This window comes from Nomascus leucogenys, chromosome 3 (genome assembly GCF_006542625.1).
Source record: "Nomascus leucogenys isolate Asia chromosome 3, Asia_NLE_v1, whole genome shotgun sequence".
Taxonomy (NCBI): Eukaryota; Metazoa; Chordata; class Mammalia; order Primates; family Hylobatidae; genus Nomascus; species Nomascus leucogenys.
In genome coordinates this window covers 34,259,440-34,279,738 of record NC_044383.1, presented here as the reverse complement: position 1 = coordinate 34,279,738, position 20,299 = coordinate 34,259,440, and the positions used below count along the sequence as shown (strand labels likewise).

The 20,299-nt window shown below is 45.2% G+C and overlaps 2 protein-coding genes across 7 annotated transcripts in view; one reads left to right on the top strand and one right to left on the bottom strand.

The window, feature by feature from the left end:
• The window catches only part of CNNM1 (cyclin and CBS domain divalent metal cation transport mediator 1), a 71,812-nt gene extending 63,643 nt beyond the window's left edge, over positions 1-8,169 (top strand). For 5 of the 6 annotated variants that reach the window (XM_030808636.1, XM_030808634.1, XM_030808624.1 and 2 more), the window contains 2 exons: positions 1,159-1,260; positions 2,290-5,170. In XM_030808636.1, coding sequence (XP_030664496.1) covers positions 1,159-1,260; positions 2,290-2,369 — 182 coding nt within the window. In that variant the 3' untranslated portion in view covers positions 2,370-5,170. Of the gene's footprint in view, positions 1-1,158; positions 1,261-2,289; positions 5,171-7,397 lie in introns of those variants that run through there. The other variant, XR_004029084.1, reaches the window with a different exon arrangement.
• The window catches only part of GOT1 (glutamic-oxaloacetic transaminase 1), a 32,223-nt gene continuing 19,611 nt past the window's right edge, over positions 7,688-20,299 (bottom strand). The window contains exons 3-9 of the mRNA XM_003255323.4: positions 17,305-17,428; positions 16,727-16,839; positions 16,340-16,444; positions 14,292-14,442; positions 14,037-14,202; positions 13,153-13,295; positions 7,688-8,509 (exon numbers count right to left, since the gene is read on the bottom strand). Of these exons, the coding sequence (XP_003255371.1) occupies positions 8,370-8,509; positions 13,153-13,295; positions 14,037-14,202; positions 14,292-14,442; positions 16,340-16,444; positions 16,727-16,839; positions 17,305-17,428 (942 nt within the window). The 3' untranslated portion in view covers positions 7,688-8,369. The remainder of the gene's footprint in view (positions 8,510-13,152; positions 13,296-14,036; positions 14,203-14,291; positions 14,443-16,339; positions 16,445-16,726; positions 16,840-17,304; positions 17,429-20,299) is intronic.

Below are 20,299 nucleotides of genomic sequence, written 5' to 3'. Positions count from 1 at the left end.
ATGGTGGCTCATGCCTGTAATCCCAGCACTTTGGGAGGCCCAGGCAGGCGGATCACCTAAGGTCTGGGGTTCGAGACCAGCCTGACCAACATGGTGAAACCCTATCTCTACTAAAAAAAACCACAAAAATTAGCCGGGCGTGGTGGTGGGTGCCTGTAATCCCAGCTACTCAGGAGGCCAAGGCAGGAGAATTGCTTGAACCTGGGAGGCTGAGGTTGCAGTGAGCTGAGATGGCGCCATTGCACTCTAGCCTGGGCAACAGAGCGAGACTCTGTCTCAAAAAAAAAAAAAAAATTAAAGTCAACAAGACAATATGTTTAAACTTGTGGCTGACCCAGAAAATCTGGGACATACATAGTCACTGTTCCAGGACCTGAATTTAGAACTGATGTTCTTTTTCTGCCCCCAACACCAAATCTAGTAGCTAAAGCACATAGCAAGAAAATGTAACAAAGGAATAAGAATGAAGGCGATGGAGTGGTCTTGGAGATCGTCTAGTCCACCCTCGTCCTGTGACACATGAGGACCCTGGAGGCCTAGAGAAGGGAAATAACTTGCTCAAGTCCAAAAACTGCATCAGAAGCAGGCTCAGCCTCATGGCTTCAGTGCAGTGCTGTTTCCAACACACCACTCTGCCTTAGGTTTTTATTTGCATTGGTGGTAAGGCTTAGCCCCTTCTGGGCTCTCAGATTCTGTAACTCTTTGAATTCCCATTGAGTCCTGCGGGAGAAGACAGGGGCGTTGTTGTTGAACCCTGTGGCTTTCCAGGGTTTGTGCAAATAGACCAAGGAGACCTCCACCTATCCTCATGTGTGCTTTTAGTCTGGCAAATAGACTCGGTGGAGAACACATTGTTCTCTAACCCCTCTCTCTTGCCAAACAGTGTTTGAGAAGAGGGAATGATTTCTGACTTTGCATGGATCGTTGGATTCCGGCTCCTGTTCTCCATCTTTTTGTTTCTTTTGTGGCACTAAAATGCCTCTTGCTAACTAATGACACCCAGTACTTCCCTGGGCATCCCTGCCTTGTTACACCATGCTCGCCTTGGCTCACGTCTTAAACTTCACTTGCTGAGGGATGTCACTCAGAATCACCCTGTCTTGATGCCTGAGTGTGTAGGTTGAGACAACTTGAGTTCTCTCTTCTTTCCTTTCTCAGCATCAGATAGTGAATGTTGTAACATCAACCTGGATACAGAGACCAGCCCCTGCAGTAGCGATTTTGAGGAAAACGTGGGCAAGAAGCTGCTGAGAACCTTGAGTGAGTAGCTAGTTCTTCACCCAGATGAAAGCCGCCCTGCTGATGGTTAGTAGGAAAAGCATGTTAGCATCTTCCTCTTGGGGGAGGAGCCATGGACTCCTCTTAGAAACTCTAATGAGGTATAATTGTGGAAATCCGCAAAAGGGGTTGGGCCAGCACTGCACCCTTGATAGTTTTGGGATCTGTCCCATTCAGTCATTTGTCCTCTAGGACAGGAGTCTGCACACCATGCCCAAAGGTCAATTCTGACCTCCCTCCTTTGCTTGTTTTTGTAAGTAAGGACTTATTGGATCACAGACAGATCCATTTGTTATCTATGGCAATAATGTCAGAGTCAAGTAATTGTGACAGAGACCATATGGCCCACAGGCCTCTAATATTTTCTGTCTAGTCCTTTAAAGAATTGGTGTCCAGGAGACTCAATAGAAAGAGAGCAATCTCCTCCACAGATGGAAGTCAATGGTGGAGAGAACAAGGTGAAGATATTCCTTCCTAAAAACAGACCTGGGAACAGATTGCTCTCTCATCCTTGAGGACAACTATGTAATTATGCCCACCTGCCCCACTGCAGAAGGGAGGTTGCTTCAGAGCTAGAGAATGCAGGTCTCTGGAAATGGCTCCCAGCTACAGCCACCAACCCTGATTCATGGGACATCAAAGTCTATGAGATTGGTCCTCTCTGAGGGTGTCTGGCAGTCAGAGGGGCTGGCCCCCAAGGGGCGCAGGAGGCATGGGCCTGAGGTGTTACATGGGCTTTACTCGGTCCCCTCCAGGAAGTCTCAATTCCAGGCACCAGCCTGGGTTTGTGACTTTTCAGAGATGGCATCTTATGTGGAAAGTACGTCCTAATCTTTCAAGATGTAAATATGCCAATATCAGCACCAGCATACAATGCAGGTTAGTTCTAGCCACGCTGTCAAGGGCTTTGTCTCCATTTCTGCTTCTGTTTTGAAAAGAACTCAGACTGCCAAGCAATTATGAATGTTCCTCCAGTGTTACAGGCTGATACTTGCAACCTGTTTTTTTCAGGTGGCCAAAAAAGGAAGAGGTCACCAGAAGGAGAGAGAACCTCTGAGGACAACTCCAATTTAACGCCTCTGATCACATGACAGGGCAAAGCCAGCATTCATTGGGTGTGTGAAATTCCAGAGCTTTGGGGGAGAACCCACTCTCCCATCATCTGCTTCCCCCAAGGCCTCCCACAGGTGACAGAACGTTCTGCCTTCCCTTCCATCTCTTCGCCCCTAGCTGTCAGTTTGGCAGATTTTCCCTCGTTACCTCCAGTTCAACTCAGAACCTTGACATGGCCATAACAGAAGGAGGTGGCTCTAATAGAACGTGCTAGAAATGGTCTTTTCCACAGCATAGTCTGGGACTGGAGAAGAGATGCCCGACTGCAAGCTGACAATGCCACTCTGGGACCCTGATGTTCTTCTTTGTTCTTTGGGATCCCCTGATGCCATAGGAGACCTATTGTCTTGGAACTTGCCATTCTTTCCTCCAGAACAAAATGTTAACTTTCTAACATATTTCATGCATAGCTTGGCTCAGAAGGTGCCATTGGCAGACAGGCCCATGGGAGGCTGGAGTAGGAGGTCTGGAGTAGTTCAGGGGATGGACTAAGAATTTCCCCCAGAGCTTTAAAGAAGTGGGACTTAGCCATGTTGGCATGTGATTGACATTACAGCACAGAAAACTGTTAGTGACTGGTTTCCTGTTGAATAAGGGTTCCAGCAGCCTGGGGAAGTATGTCTCAGCTGGAATGGAAAGAATGTGAGATGGAACCTCAAGTCACTGTTTTTACCAGGGACACATCTGTTTTGGCTCCTAATCAGCAGTCGTCAATTGATCAATAATTCTGCTCTGGAAGAGAAGGAACGGGGAGCAGAGAGACGCAATTGGGAGCCAGAGATGGAACTTCAGGTCTTAAGTGCAAATCAAAGCAAAAAACAAACAAAACTTACATGGAAAAACTGTAAGTGCTGAAAGCAAGTTTAGCCATGACAAACCAAAGAGTGCCCAGGTCAGCCAAGAAAGATACATAACTCATGGGACTTCAGTGAGAGTTACACAGGAACGTTGAAGAATCATTCTTCTTTTTCATGCATTTATCTCTCTCCCACCCCTTACTACACCCTAGCAGATCAGCTGAGTGTCCTTTATTCCAAGGACTTAGTAGATCTCTGGTTTTTCTCCTGAAGTTGAGGCAGCTGTAATTCCAAGCATAACCACCAGATGGCAGAGTGACCGCGCATACCTGCTTCCAAGACTAAAACAGTTCTGAAAAGCAACCACAAAGCAGGGCGCGGTGGCTCATGCCTGTAATCCCAACAATTTGGAAGGCCAAGGCGGGTGGATCACTTGAAGTCAGGAATTTGAGACCAGCCTGGCCAACATGGCGAAACCCCATCTCTCCTGGGCGTGTAGTTCCAGCTACTCGGGAGGCTGAGGCAGCAGAATCGCTTGAACCTGGGAGGCAGAGGTTGCAGTGAGCTGAGATCACACCACTGCACTTCATCCTAGGCAACAGAGCGAGACTGTCTCCCCTCACAAAAAAAAAAAAAAAAAAAAGAAAGAGAAAAGAAAAGCAACCACAGCCAGCCTTAGGGAAAACTTGGAAGTAAGTGAAATTTGTCTTCAGAATAACTATCTCCCTTTCTGATCTGTCTCCTACCCTTTAGATGTTCTCAGTCAGGTACTCATTGAACTCATTGATCGAGTGCTGTCTCCAAACCATTCCCAAACCTTTCCCTGTGGTACACCATCCAGCTTCCCTCCCCTTCCTCCGAAACCCTCACTCCCACCTCCCCACACCCATTCAATCATTCACAGGGAGGAGGGAGACTGATCATTCCTCTGGGTTATCTGCATCTCAAAAGAAAATGCTTACCCATGGGAACTGTTAACTCAGGGGTTCTTAACTTGGGGTCCATCACCCCAGGGGGTCCATAGTTTCATAGACCCTCTGAAGGTCTATGAAACCCCTAAAACTGTCAGTATTTAATGTATTTATTCTTGTATGTTTTTTCCAGAGCATTAAAGCTTTCATAAGGTTCTCAAAGGTCTCAGACCTACAAAGAGTTAAAACAAACAAACAAACAAAAAACACTACTATTTTAAATAGTGGAACTTTCAGCCCAGCGTTTCTGCAATGCAGAGTGAAGTGAATACTGGGCAGTTCGAAACAGGTTTTTAATTATAAGTGGTCTTCTCAAGTGTCCATCAATTGATGGGGAAGGCTGGCACCCACCAAGAAGTAGAAGTCCTCAGAAATTCTTGGCACACCCTAGAGTATTGTACAACCAATACCCCCACACAACTTTGTCCCCTCTTCCCCAACAACCCAGAGCAGGTGTTGCAGACAGGAGGGCCACAGCATGCGGAAGTAAAGACTTTGGAGCTAGAGATGCCTTTTCCAGCAATGATTATTGACTTCACCACACCCCTGGCCTGGCCTGGCCTGAGGCTCAGCAGTGCATGACTTCTCGTAGATAACTTCACAGCCATCCAGTCCCAACACCTGCTCTTGCCTGGTAGGAATAGGCAAAGTGTCAGCCCTCAGTGTTGGGTACTTAAGATGCAAACCAATAAATGGTGAGTTTTGAGCAAGAATTACCATCATCAGGCTTCCTGCCCAGCCGACCACTGGCCCAGGGGTGCCTGCCTGGCTGGTCTTCATCACCCCTGAGGCCACCAGGCTCAAGCCACTGCTGTTGCATTACAACCATCCCTTTGCAAAATCCCTATGGAGCCTGTCACCACTCTCCTCCCTGTATACCCTCACCCCACAAAAGATTTTCTTCAGGTTAAAAAAAAAGAGTTTAAAAAAAAGATTTTAAAATAAAGCATTTATGAAGGCTCAATAAATTGTAAATAATTTTTAAATAAAATGAAAATGCCTTTCCTGGAATGTGGCTGTTTTCCTTGCCCCTGGAATCTTCTGACGTGGCTTCATTTGAGATGCAGGTTGAGTGATGCCCATGTGTGATGATCTCACCTGTGGCCCACCTGCCTGAAGAGGCATGCTGCTCCGGGCCAGGTGTGAGGCTGCAGTGAGGTCATGGGGAAGCCTTGGCACAGTACTTTGGGAGGCCAGATGGTAAGATTTTGCAGGAGTGAATGCCAGAAATGAGAAGTAAAACCCAAATGAGAAGCCAGTGTGCATAAAGACAAGGAAGGAACTAAGACGACAGTGAGAAGGGCTGGCATTTGCTGAACCCACATGATGGGTGAGGTGCTGTGCTGGGTGCCGTCCAAATTCAAGGTCTTGGGGGCTAAACCCAGACAAGCCCCTGAGATAGAATGTTGGTCACACTAGCTCGCTTCTGCAGAACCTTCAGAAAGGAGTCCAAGTGGCATGACTCTGGCAGTTTGCAACCAAAGGCTAGGGAACAGAATACAAGAATGGGCCAGGCCTGTTGGTCAGTTTTAAGCCGATGCTGGAGGGAGGGAACAGCCAGGCAGGTGGGAAGATGTGTTTGGGCATTTAATACCTGTGTGGAAGGAAGGCTGAAATCTGACACCTACTACTAATTTCTCAAAGCAAACAGGAGGATTAGGGGCCTATGCCAAAACCTCTTAAGATTCTTCTCAGGAACCTCAGTAGAGGCTATTCATTTCACTAACGGTAATAATAAATGATGGAAACAACTATTTTGCCAAGGGCTTTATGTTCCAAGTATTGTGCTAAGTACCCATTAGCTCATTTCTTTCTCAACCACCCTGTGGAGGAGGGGTTACTGTCTGCAAGGTTACTGTCTTCTTGCTCACGGTTACACACCTGGGAACTGGCAGAGCCTGGAGGTTGGAGTGCCCTACTCTCAAGTGGGCAAAATTGGTGAAACAATCCCACCTCTGAAGTTCACTGGCATGTCAGAGACCTGAGGAGTCCTGCCGGCTTCCCAGACTCACAACCCTTTTTCAGGTGAACGCAGTGGGAGCCACACCGACCAACATATCTGTTGGAATACAAGAGGCCAGATTCCCATTGAGATGGGCTTTTTTCAAGTCCTAAAAACATTTCAGCACTTTGGTACTGTCACTTAGATTTAAAGATGTGTTTATCTTTGATGGTTTTGGCAGCCCCCTAAAGAGAAAATTTTAATTTTCCTTAACAAGAGAAATTAAATACTAATAAGATGGTCAGGTAGAATTGCACTTTGGAAGGCGACATTTTAGTATTTCAGGCTTTTTTTTTTTTTGCCCCAAAGAGCCAATTTTCGTCCCCATGGAGGCAGTATCATCCCCATGGAGAATGAGTGGTTTAAAGCATTTGGAGAGAATGGCAGATTGACAGAAGGTAGAATCGTTTGACTTCTCTATTGGCTGCCTTCCCTTACTAACAAGCATCTTTACATTGGAAGGAGAACAAAGACTGATTTGTTCAGAAAGCTGTGAAGAGATGGGTGGGAGGGCATCTAATCACATTCACTCATGAACTTCCACCAGCCCAACCACACAGTGGCAGAGTGAGTGTCCTCTGAAGGACTCCCGGGGCTCCAGCCAGACAGAGAAGGATCTGGAAACCACATCCTGTGCAGAAACAAAAGTGGTGGGGGAGAGGCAGTTCACATGGAAAAGTGTAAACAAGGAATGACAACTGCTACTTTCAAATATTCGAAAGGTGGTAGATTAGAAGTGCCAGTAGATTTACTATCTGTGGTTTAAAGGAAGGAAAGGAGGGGCAGGGGAGTGGAACAAAGATGAACTTTTACCATGAGCTAAAGGTAAATGAGCCTCTTTTTTTTAATTAAGAGGCTCCACCAGCAGAAGGGGATGCCTCACCAGGTATTTAAAGAATCCATCACCACCACCACCCCACCAGTTGAAATGGATGAGTCAGACACAATAGGGAGAGACTATTTCACTGGGGGAGAGGCAGGACTTGATGACTTCTAAGGCCGCAGCCATCCCTCAGGACTGTAGGATTTTCTAACAACCCAAACGAGTCCTAGAAAGTGGCAGATCCTATTAAAATCACAAGAATTAACTTTAAATATTTAAAAACTCCAAATAATAGACCTCTTGTGTGAAGTAACATCCAAGCCCACCAAATTCTACAAAATGGCCATTTGGAGCGGCCCTTGGACTCTGGAAATTGTGATCTATGTTTTTGTGGTTCTGTTTCAATAAACCAGGAGGGACTCTGACAGCAGGGGACGGGCTGATGTTCTATAATCAACCTGAGTGATGTCATCTCCTCTCACAAGTCCAAGAAGTCCAGTTTCTTAAGTAACATAAGAAGACAGCTGGCCTCCAAATGACAAGCCCGCAAAATCACCAGGGAGTTACATGGTGAGTTCACTGAAGGAAGCTATACTGTAAGAATACATTGTAGTTTTTCCTTTAGCCCCCAGTAAAACCCTCTAAAACATTCATTTTAAACTGTGGGTCACAACCCATTAGTGGTCACAAAATCAACTCCATGTCTTGATCAACATTTTAAGTTTATTTTTTTAGGTGAAGTAGAACACAATAGAATGGCTCGAAAACATCAGAATGCACTACACACATCACGAGTAAATACTGTTGGATGAAACTTCTGTTTCAGTTAAATATGTGTGTGTCTGTGCGTGTCATGATTAAATATCCTTCTTACCACAGTCACCCTAAAGAACCAAAGCTTAGGACTAGGGACACAACCATGCAGAAAGAGCGGGGAGACCAGACACTCTGGGTTGAGATGATGAGTTTAATGCCACAGCCGACACCCACATTCACACTTTGGCTCCTTCAGACAACTTGATCTTTGGGACTAGACTTCGTACAGAGTCAAACACCACACAGAAGCACGTGGCCGCCACAGGCAACACTCCTGCTTTTTAGTGAGAGGGACAAGATACCTGTGTCTCATGATCAAAGTACTCTTTTATTCTTAAATAAAAATCTTAATTTGCTTTGACCTCCAAAGGCTCGAATCCCAGTCTCCAAATTCGTCTCAAGGGATGTTCTCTTCATGTGGGGCCGGTTTAAACAGAGGCCGCCTCACCAGAGCAGCCTTTCAGTCCTGCAAGTGTCTCTAATCCATGATATGTACATGTAGGTTTGTGCAGGCAGGGAACACACATGACAGAGAACTACTTTGGTGGTACTGGACGGGTGGTGTTTCTTCACTGGATTTTGGTGACTGCTTCATGGATGGAGGTGGCCACATAATCTAGATTTTTGGTGGTTAAGCCACTCACGTTGATTCGACCACTTGGCAGCAGGTAGATGTGCTTTTCATTGACCAGATACTCAACCTGCTTGGCTGTTGAAAACCAAAAGAAGACATAATCAGAGCAGAGGGGATCCTTAAAGCAGTGGAGGCTCAGCAATTATATGACAATTACAGCTTTACTTCTTTCCCCTTAACAGAGAGAAGCAAAACAAAAGGCGCTATTTTGTCCAACTGACAAACAGAAAAATATACTCACTAGATTCTGGAAAGTACTCTTACTAGTTCACCTTTGAATCCCCAGAAAATTCAATATGGCTACTACTGATGGGAATTTTAATCTGAGATTGCCTTCCAACCAAGCCTTATACATTACATCCACCGGGACACCCCTATCACCTAAAAACAACCATCAGATGGAGAGCGATATGAAACGCTGGCTATGAAGTGCTTCCTTTAGTTCTTCCCTAACCTGGACTTGCGCTGAGCACCCGCGGCAGCCTCCCTTTGACATTTCATTTTTACAATACACTGGGCAAGGCCCCATGCAAGAGGTACCTGATCAATCCTGTGTGAATTAACCAACGAGCTGAGAAATGACACAGACCTCTCTGAACTGGCACCATCAGACTTCTGTTCATTCCTCAGTTCTCTCTCAGATGCAGTAGTTTTTCCATGTTTGCAGAAATGCATCACGTATGAGTAAGAAGAGACTACCTGTACTTCCTTTATACGGCAGTCTCTAGAGCAGTTTTGCTATTTGGCAAATCCATTGATAGAATTTTAGTGAATTTGGCTAGGCACAGTGGTTCACGCCTGTGATCCCAGCACTTCAGGAGGCTGAGGCTGGTGGATTACCTGAGGTCAGAAGTTCGAGATCAGCCTGGCCAACATACTGAGACCCAGTCTCTACTAAAAATACAAAAATTAGCCAGGCGTGGTGGCATGTGCCTATGGTCCCAGCTACTCAGGAGGCTGAGGCAGGAGAATTGCTTGAAACCCAAGAGGAGGAAGTTGCAGTGAGCCGAGATCACACCACTGCACTCCAGCCTGGGTGACAGAGTGAGACTCTGTCTCAAAAAAATAAAGAATTTTAGTGAATTATTGCTTAAGTAATTAGTACCTTTAAGATACCACCAACCTGAGGAAATGGAATAATAATAAAATCATCATAATCAGAGGTGTGAACACTATGTGCCAGGCAGTGTTCTAAGCACTGCATCTTAGTTCATCCTGATAATAACTTTATCATGCCCGTTTTACAGATAGGCCATAAAGACGTTAAATGGCCTTCCGAGGTCGCACAGCTGGTCAGTGGTGGATGTGGGATTTTCAGGCAGGATTTTAAGTCTGTGCTGTACACTGCTTCCATAATGCTACACTGCCTCTCTATGGAAGTGAAAAATCTGGACCCTGGACTCAGTGCTCTTTGAAGGAAACCAAAATAGTTCACCCCAAAATATACTTTGACATATTTCAAGATGGCTGTTGAGGGGGCCTGCATACAGAAGTAGCCCTGCAAAGCTGTCTTTTGTGGGAGAGATCTGTATCTGTAGAGAAAATCTGTGTGGCTACAGCTAGGCTTTCTCTGAGGCCCTCCCTTGTCCAGATCTAGGGGAGATTAACTGAGAGTCTGATGCCTTTAAAGGTCTAAAAGAAATAGACCTTTACTGCTATTTTCTCCAAGGGCTGCTACCTGTGACTTATCTACATAATATAACAAGACCACCTTTGCTAACCAGGCCTTCTCTTCTCTGCCTGCCATAATCTGTTTTGGCAAGCTCCAAGCTCTCATTCTTTCTGTAACCCCGAGATGGTATAAAAGCATCAATCATCTGGCCATTTATTTGAGTTCTACTTTGTAAGACATCCGTGCAAGTTAATAAATTTGCATGCTGGCCAGGCACAGTGGCTCATGCCTGTAATCCAAGTACTTTGGGAGGCCGAGGAGGGAGGATTGCTTGAGCCCAGGAGTTGAAGACCAGCCTGGGCATCATAAGGAGACCCTGTCTCTATAAAAAAATCTTAAAAATTAGCCAGGCATGGCGGCAGACACCTGTGGTCCCAGGTACTACGAAGGCTGAGGTGGGTGGATTGCTTGGGCCTGGGAGGTTGAGGCTACAGTAGGCCATGATCGTGCCGCTGCACTCCAGCCTGGGCAACAGAGTGAGACTCTGACTCAAAAATAAATAAATAAATTTGTATGCCTTTTCTCCTATTAATCTGCCTCTTGTCAGCTGATTTCCAGCAAACTTTCAGAGGGCAAAGGGTAAGTTTTCCCTTGACCCCTCCAAACCAGTGAACAAACAAAGCAAGCTTCAGAAGAGGTTTACCTGTGTGAATTGGTCACCCAAGGGGATAGAGCCTCAAGCCAACACAGCCCCGGGTGCACCACTGTTTCTAAAAGCCTGTGCCCTGAAGCAGTGATTAAATGGCTCCTACCCTGGTTTTTGGTTTTGTTTTAGTAAGTTTTTGTTTAGAAAGTTTTAGGCCTTTCTACTTTTTCAGAGAAGGGAAGTGTCACAGTTTGAGAAGCTAGTAAAAGTTATGGACTCTTTCCCTAAAGCAGGGCCAAAATACACATATACAATTTTTTAAACATCATTTCAGGGGCTTCGCAGTTCTCCTAAACGTACATCCAGGGACTCCAGGTTAAAAGCCCAATTCTGACAGAAAAAAGATAACAAAGGAAGTATTGTAATGTGAGAATTGTAGAAACTAGGTGGCGGATATATGGGGGTTCACTGTACAATTCCTCCAACTTTTCTGTATGTTTAAAACTTTTCCGGCCAGGTGCAGTGGCTCACGCCTGTAATCCCAGCACCTTGGGAGACTAAGGCGGGCAGATCACTTGAGCTCAGGAGTTTGAGACCAGCCTGAGCAATATGGTGAAACCCTGTCTCTACTAAAAATACAAAAATTAGCTGGGTGTGGTGGCTCATGCCTGTAGTCCCAGCTACTTGAGAGGCTGAGGCAGGAGAATCGCTGGAATCCAGGAGGTGGAGGTTGCAGTGAGCCAAGATTCTGCCACTGCACTCCAGCCTGAGCAACAGAGCAGGACTCTGTCTCAAAAAGAAAAAAAAAAAAAAAAGTTGGGAGGAAAACAAAACCTCTGTTTTTAATAAGGGCAAATGATGTCAAGTGCTAAAAATATAACTTTTGTATTATAAGCACAGTTCTATCCTCATCATTTTTCCAATTCATAATATTAATAAAACTAATTTCCTCCTGTGGATAATGGGAAGATATGGATATTTTACAGGTAGACAGTCCCATATTGTGAACTTTTAGACTATAACTACTAAAGACTATTAATATTTCTGTTACATGTAATATTTTTATAATTGTGAGTGAACTAATTCTCCGTTCCACAGTCAAGAGGACATCTACAGCTAACTGAGCTATTTCTTTACTTTCTTAGGTAGCTTCATTTTACCCCAAAGTATTTTGAGGGGTCCACAATACAAGCTCTATTAACTCTCATTTATATTTATTTCCTTTGGATTTTTCTGAGCCCACTTCACACTGGCACTGTGATGGCCCCAGTTAAATACCTCCCCACGGCCTCTGCTATTCTACCTACAAACCAAGCCAGCCAAACATCCCTACCTAGAGTCACTGGGACACACAGGTGAGTCGTCACATCTGCACTGTGGGAATTACTAAAGAAATGAATAATCTCAGCTACTTGGGAGGCTGAGGCAGGAGAATCACCTGAATCTGGGAGGTGGAGGTTGCAGTGAGTCGAGATCACACCACTGCACTCCAGCCTGGGCAACAGAGCAAGACTCCATCTCAAAAAAAAAAAAAAAAAAAAAAAAAGAAGAAGAAGAAATGACTCTTCTGTCATCAGATGGGACTGCAGATGGCAGATGTGCCCTACTGACAACTGACCAAGATCATGCATGATCGCCTACTAGATTTTCAATCAGCTTTTAATTCCAACCACCGATCTAGGTTCTTTTTTTTTTTTTTTTTTTGAGATGGAGTCTCACTCTGTCACCCAGGCTGGAGTGCAGTGGTACGGTCTCGACTCATTGCAAGCTCTGCCTCCTGGATTCAAGTAATTCTCCTGCTTCAGTCTCCCGAGTAGCTGGGACTACAGGCGCCCGCCACCATGCCCAGCTAATTTTTTTGTATTTTTAGTAGAGACGGGGTTTCACCGTGTTAGCCAGGATGGTCTTGATCTCCTGACCTCGTGATCCGCCCACCTCGGCCTCCCAAAGTGTTGGGATTACAGGCGTGAGCCACTGCGCCCAGCCCAATCTAGGTTCTTGTTTATGAAATGCAGAGATAACTTTGTAACCTCTTTTTGAGGATAATACCTAGAAATAGGAAAGACCTGTTAAGAAATCAGGTCCCTGAATAATCATACATACTTATATTCAGGATTAAGGCAAACCCAAAATGTACCTGAGCATTTATAAGAACTTTTCATAAATTAAAGCTCCCAGCTACCAATCCTGTTACCTCCCAGCTGGCTCTGAGCCACTTCCCAGCCCACAAACATGGAAATATCTTGGCTGTGGGTCAGCAGGGCAGACCACAATACTCTCCTGAGACCCAAAGAGTTTATGAGACGGTGGGACACCCTAAGAAAACCTAACTTGTCCTGGTCCAAAGCAATGGCTGCCCAATTAGGCAAAGGCCATGAAGGTGAGCTCAAGGCGAGCAACTGAAAGGAATGTTGTGTGTCTACATGCATGCATGGGCTGGAGGTGGTGGGGACCACTTACGGTTCAACCCGGTGAAGCTGAACATGCCAATTTGATCAGTGATGTGGTTCCAGGTCCCAGGGGTTTTGAGGGCTTCTAGTCGTGCCCTGAGTTCAGATCTCATGGTCAGAATCCGGTCAGCCATTGTCTTCACATTACCTGTCCTGAAGCATGGACAGCGACGTAAATACCAATCCAGACAGGAAAGTTGGTACCCGAAAACACACAGGTTTAAAAACCGTAATTTAAATGACAGCTGACAATGGGATCACAACCTGCCTATTATGGCATGTGGATGTCTGGATGGGTGGATTAACATACCAGAGAGAGAGACTTAGGGGGCAGAAGGAAAGGACTGCATTTACTAGTGAGTCTAGTGCTAGTCTCGGGTATACTGGCTAGAATACACTCACATTTCAACTGAGGCTTCACCGAGGTGCTGCTATAGATATTAATAGGGTAATATGTTTCATCAGGACTTACTAGAGATTGCAGATTTAGCTACTATATAAAAATTACTGTTCTAAAATAAGATAAAGTGTATGTAAATTACAGATAAAAACCAAGAGCTCCCAAACTGTTAAACTGCCTAGACGTTGGATATTCCGTTTTGCTAGGAATACCTTCTTGGGTTTTCCAACTTTATGGGGAGGAAGACTGGGTGGAGGGGAAATTGGGGAAAACTACCATTCATCAAGTGCCCCCTCCTGTCTTCCAGGTGTTGTGTTATGCACATGTGAGGTAGGTATCAGTCCCTGTTTTACAAATATCTGAGAGTCAAAGAAGTTAAAGTAATTTTATCCTGCTTCTGCCAAAATGAAAGGAAGAGACCCAGTTAAATGTACTGGGACAATTACTGTTCTGCACTCCCCACCCCCCGGCCCACCAGACTGGGAGCCCCTTACCATTCCTCAAAGAGCTCAGGGTTAGAGAGGGTGCTGGCCACGATTCGTGCTCCCTGGGCGGGGGGATTGGACCAAGTAATCCGCACGATCTTCTCCATCTGGGAGAGGACTCGCAGGATGCTCTCAGGTTCTTTTCCAACCACAGTCAGATTCCCGACTCTCTCATCTAAAGAGAGGAGCCAGAATCAGCTGTGGCTGCCGAAGTGGGGAGTGATGCGAGGAGGTGGGGCTGTAACTCCTCGGGAGAGCACTCACTGTAGAGCCCGAAGTTCTTGGAGAAGGACTGGGCACAGAAGAACTCGAAGCCTTCAGACACAAAATAGCGAATGGCCCAGGCATCTCTCTCCAGGTTTCCAGATGCGAAGCCCTGATAGGCTGAGTCAAAGAAGGGGAACAGAAACCGGTGCTGTGGGGAAGGAAAGTGAGTCAGGGCAGGAAATCCTTCTGGCACCAACCTCAGACACCGGCCTTCCTTCCCCAGCTGATGCCTGGAGGGAATTTCAAACACTGTCCATTTCTCCTATTTCTTAACTATATGCACCCAAACACCACTTTACATCCATCTCTCTCTACAACCAACAAGTGTAACCTTTTCCGTAAGCTTTACTTTTTAAAAGTACATTGTCCTAGAGTGTCCCAATTCAGCTTAGAGAAACAGGGCTTACTTTTGACGCAAGGAGACAATGTCCTACACTGGTGGATTTTCCTCAGTGAATTTCTGGTGTGAGAGCCTTAGTCAAGTGTAGGCTTGGTATCCCCAGGGCTCTTCACAACCTCGAGGCTATTCTGCTATAGGTACTCAAGAGGAAGGGAACAGAGTAGCCTCCATTCTTGTCACTCATCTCCTCAAAGAGCTCTCCACAGGGAACCTGCTTCTACAGCTGTCCTCTCTGAGTGGACACCACTTCCCTCCCCGGAACTGTCCAAGCCTTTGATTGTACTTTGATTCCCATTTCTTAGGTGTATCTTGACTAGGCAGGACTGGGGGGAGTCTGGACTCCTAACTCTACAGCTCATCCCCCACATCCTGGCACTCCCCAAGTCCCATCAGTCCTGTCTCTTAAGAGCTCCCAAATCCTTTTGCATCTCACTGTCCCCACTGCTACCTACTTCATCCAGGTCACCATCAACTCCTACCGGGGCTATGGCAACGGTCTCCTAACTGCTCCCACAGCCTGTCTAGTGTTGCCTCTCTCTGATCCATTCCCTGCCATGACATCAGGGTGACCTTAAGATCATGCACATCCAATCATGTCACTCCCCGACATCCAAGATTTCAGTGGCTCCCCACTACCCTGAGAATAAAGTCCAAGCCTCAGCACAGAGCCTGCCCCTATTCACTCTAGCCTCATCACTCACACTCCCCATGATCTCTGCCTGGGGTTTCTGACCATGCTCTGTCCTCTGCAGAGCGCATCCCTTCCCTGTCAACCCCTGTCTGCTGATGCCTTCTTAACTCCTCCCCATCCTACAGGACTCAACATGGAAACCACTTCTTCCAGGAAGGTTCCTGCCACCAACCCCCAAACTCCCACATATACACTGCCCAAAGTCTGGGCTATGTACTCCCATATAACACTGTCAACACAGCTATCTCACAGCATCACAGCTGCCTTAGTACTCGTCCATCTCCCCAAACAGGCTGTCTGTCTTTGAGGGTAGGGACTGCATCTGCTCCATTCAATACTGTATTTCCATAGTGTCCAATACACAGCAGTTCCTTAATAAGTATTCTACAAACTTGTTAGGGAAGAATATACACACTTTCAGCTAGGAATTCCCACCTAGCAAGTTATGCCAAAGAAATAATAAAAGGAAATTTTGTTACATAATTTTTCATCAGATCAAGCAATCTGAAGTAAACCTAAATATTCATCAGATGATTTACCCCATCCCCAATATGACATATCCATGAAAGGAATATAATATAGCTATGAAAAATGATGCTGCAAAATATTCAATGACATGTATATAAAGAAGTGAAAATGAAAAACAAATTGTGTTGCAAAAAACAGTACAGACAAAATGATCTCATCTTTGTAAAACATATACATAAAACTAGACACACACACACACACACACACACACACACACACACACACACACAGTCTCACATTCTATCTACCAAAACATTAACAGTATCCTTCTTTAGGTAATACAATTTACAGTTAATACTTATTTTCTTCTTTGGACTTTTCTCCATTTTCCTAATTCCTCAGCAAACAGCAAACAGGTATTGCTTCTGCATACATTAAATAAGAATACATACTATTTTTTAAGAGATGCTCTTAAGGGGCAGTTACCTTCATGACAGAAGCAATCTGCTTCCACTGCTCTGGAGTTGGGTCGGTCCCAGTTGGGTTGTGTGCACAGGCGTGGAGGACAACGATGGAGAACTCAGGAGCGTTCTGAGGAGAAGGAAGCTACGTCAGCTCTGACACTGATGGGAATATTGGGAAAGGGAGACAGAGTCAGCAGCAGACTGGTCAGTGATGGAGGGCAAAGGGCAACCATATTCTTGTCACTCTTTCAAGTCTCTTTTGTGCCCTCTCTCTTACATGCTATGTCAGAAACCACCATCGGGTGTGGGGAAGGTGTCTCAGACTCCTTCACTTAGCAACTGGTCCAAAGACTTTGCCTGAGATTCCTGACACCATGTAATTCTCTACTTTTTCCTCTAAATCACCCACCTCCAGATCATTTAGGAAGCCCTGGAGGTCCAGTCCTCTCTTCTCTGCATCCCAGTAGCGATAGGACCGAATGTCTTTAAAACCAGCAGCGGAAAACACAGCATTGTGATTCTCTGCATCAAAGGAGTAAAAAGTTAAGCACTTTACAAACACTAGGAGGCATGAGTGGAAAGGATGCAAGTCAGCTTCCCAGGCTCAATGTCCACTGGGCATCATCCAGACTGGGGGTTAAGATGTAGAGGAATGATTGTAACCAAGAACAAGTTCAACCAGTCACATTAATGCCAGACTTATATTCTACTACAATGATACTTCCTGCATCTACATTCTATGCCTCCTCTGGGGAGTTTCAACATAACCTTGGTAGATATAAGTCTACTAAGAGTCTTGAGAAAGAGTATTCTTAACTTGATTTTGAGCAGCAGGTTTCTCATGCACTGCCATAACCCACTGTTCAAGCCATTCCCAACGGTCAGTTGTTCCAGGGCTGGATTACATTTTCTGTGTAACCAGGGAGAGTCATGAGGATAATTCTCTCTGGTTTCTGTTTTTCCTCTCACTTCAGCTGAAAGACTCACCCCAGGTTGGTGAAGACACATAGACGGGTGTGTTCTTGTTGTTTGTTCCATTGTACCAGCGCGCTAAGAAATCAGCTCCAATTCGAAGTGCACCTGTTCCCCCCAAAGACTGCACACCTCCTACCTGAAAGAGAAGAAACAGGGTCACAGGCTGATAATGGTGAGGTCAGATAATATTTACAAAAATAAGGTAATAGCACTTCCTCTGTGCCTGCTCTGTGCTAAGCCTTTTAATCGTATTATCTCATCAAAACCTTACAACAACTACATGAAAAAGGTACTATGATTTGCCCATGTTTACAACTGAGGAAACTGAGGCTGAGAGAGGTGAAGAAACTTGCTCAAAGTTACCAGCTACTGAGCAGGAGTGCCAGTCTTCAACCTAGGAGGTCTGACACTAGAAGAAGCTTCCTTTCTGAACACAGAGGTAGAGGACACACCGAGGCCACATTTGTGTGTGTGTGTGTGTGTGTGCATGCGTGCATATGCCTTGGAAGGCAAACCCATCTCTTCAGCACCCATCCTAAGATCAAACTTACTCTCTAGCATAAGCCTCTAAAACAGTGTTCCTAACTTGTCATTGACATCAATCTGTGCTACTCCTCATATCTAGAATTCAGGCTTATTAATCCTTAGAAGTATGTTCTAACAAAACAGAGGTGATGCATGAATACTACTTTCCTCTCCTTGGCTTCCTGTCATCTTTTTTTTTTCTTTTTGAGACAGAGTCTCATTTTGTCGCCTAGGCTGGAGTGCAGTGGCATGGTCTCGGCTCACTGCAACTTCCGCCTCCCAGGTTCAAGTGATTCTCCTGCCTCAGCCTCCCAAGTAGCTGGGACTACAGGCGCCTGCCACCACGCCCGGCTAATTTTTTGTATATTTAGTAGAGACGGGGTTTCACCATTTTGGCCTGGTTGGTCTCGAACTCCTGACCTTGTGATCTGCCTGCCTTCGCCTCTCAAACTGCTGGGATTACAGGTGTGAGCCACTGCGCCTGGCCGGCCTCCTCTCATCCTAAAGTGACCTAACATAGGCAATAATAAAAGTCATATTTTATTTATTTATTTATTTATTTATTTATTTATTTATTTTACTTTAAGTTCTGGGATACATGTGCAGAATGTGCAGGTTTGTTACATATACATGTACCATGGTGGTTTGTGGCACCCATCGACCCGTCATCTAGGTTTTAAGCCCCGCATGCATTAGATATTTGTCCTAATGCTCTCCCTCCCCTTGCCTCCCACCCACCGACAGGCCCCGGTGTGTGATGTTCCCCTCCCTGCTTCCATGTGTTCTCATTGTTCAACTCCCATTTATAAGTGAGAGCATGCGGTGTTTGGTTTTCTGTTCCTATATTTTATCATTTACAAAATGCTTTCACGTACATTCAATGCCCACATCCCCTCTAAAGTCAAGTCTATATCCCCTGACACATGAGGAACTGATTCAGAGACATGTTTTTCCCAAAGGATACACAGCTGTTAAGTGGCACAGCTCAGCACAAATCCAGGTTTTCCATTCTAGACCGAGTCACTACATTCTAATGATGTAGTTCTCTGCCTATAGATCTTTGATTTCGCCTCTTCAAAATTCTAATTAGGTTTCAGCATAAGTCTCTCAGCAGAAAAATGTCATAAACCACATGTTGCCCAATTTGTCTAAAGGACTGAAGAGAAAGGAAGAGAAAGATCACATGAAAAAGTCTATCTAGCCAGGCGCGGTGGCTCACGCCTGTAATCCCAGCACTTTGGGAGGCCAAGGTGGGTAGATCACTTGAGCCCAGGAGTTTGAGACCAGCCTGGCCAACATGGTGAAACACCGTCTCTGCTAAAAATACAAAAAAAATTAGCTGGGCATGGTGGCACACACCTGTAATCTCAGCTACTCGGGAGGCTGAGGCATGAGAATCATTTGAACCTGGGAGGCAGAGGTTGCAGTCAGCCAAGACTGCACCACTGCCCTCCAGCCTGGGCAACACAGTGAGACTCTGTCTCAAATAAATAAACAAATACAAGGAGGGACACACGCCAATCTTCTAACAGTGGCAACCTCTGGGGAGGGGTCCAAGGATGTAGGAATAGTGGTTGAAAGGGACTTTGGCCTAATCTATAAGTTGTTTTTTTAAAAATAAGATGAATGTATTCATGTATTAGTCATAACATTTTACAACAATTTAAAACACCTATTTAGATGTCTGGAATTTACTATTAAATAATAATCCAGCTTTGGTGGAGGGCAGGGAGGCAGGGAGTGGGGTAGAGGGAAATAGACAGGATTGACCCTATACAGATAATTGTTGAAGTTAGGTGATGGATACATAGGGATTCATTCTTTATACTGTTTTCTCTACTTTCATATAGATTTGAAATTTTCCATAATAAAGAAGGTTTTTTTGGGGTTTTTTTGTTTGTTTGTTTTTTGAGACAGAATCTCGCTCTGTTGCCCAGGCTGGAGTGCGGTGACATGATCTCGGCTTACTGCAACCTCCGCTTCCTGGGTTCAAGTGATTCTCCTGCCTCAGACTCCTGAGTAGCTGGGACTACAGGCACGTGCCACCACACCCAGCTAATTGTTGTATTTTTAGTAGAGATGGGGTTTCACCATGTTGGTCAGGCTGCTCTCGAATTCCTGACCTCGTGATCCACCTGCCTCGGCCTCCTAAAGTGCTGGGATTACAGGCGTGAGCCACCACGCCTGGCCAATAAAAAGGTTTTAAAACTCTTCTTAGAGAAGAAAAGCTTCCTAAATCTTTTTAAGAACCTAACATAACATTGCTGCTAAAAGACAACAAAAGGGAAAAAAGTAGAATGAGAGACCTAGCTCGTACCTTGATACTAACTTCCCAAGTAAACATTAATGAACAATATTAATCCAGCAGTACATTAAAATTACCCCCTTGATTGAGAGTCATCCCATGAATGGATTATAAGAGATATAAAACCAGTCATGCTGCTAGATAGAGAAAACCCAAATGATCACCACAACAGGTAAG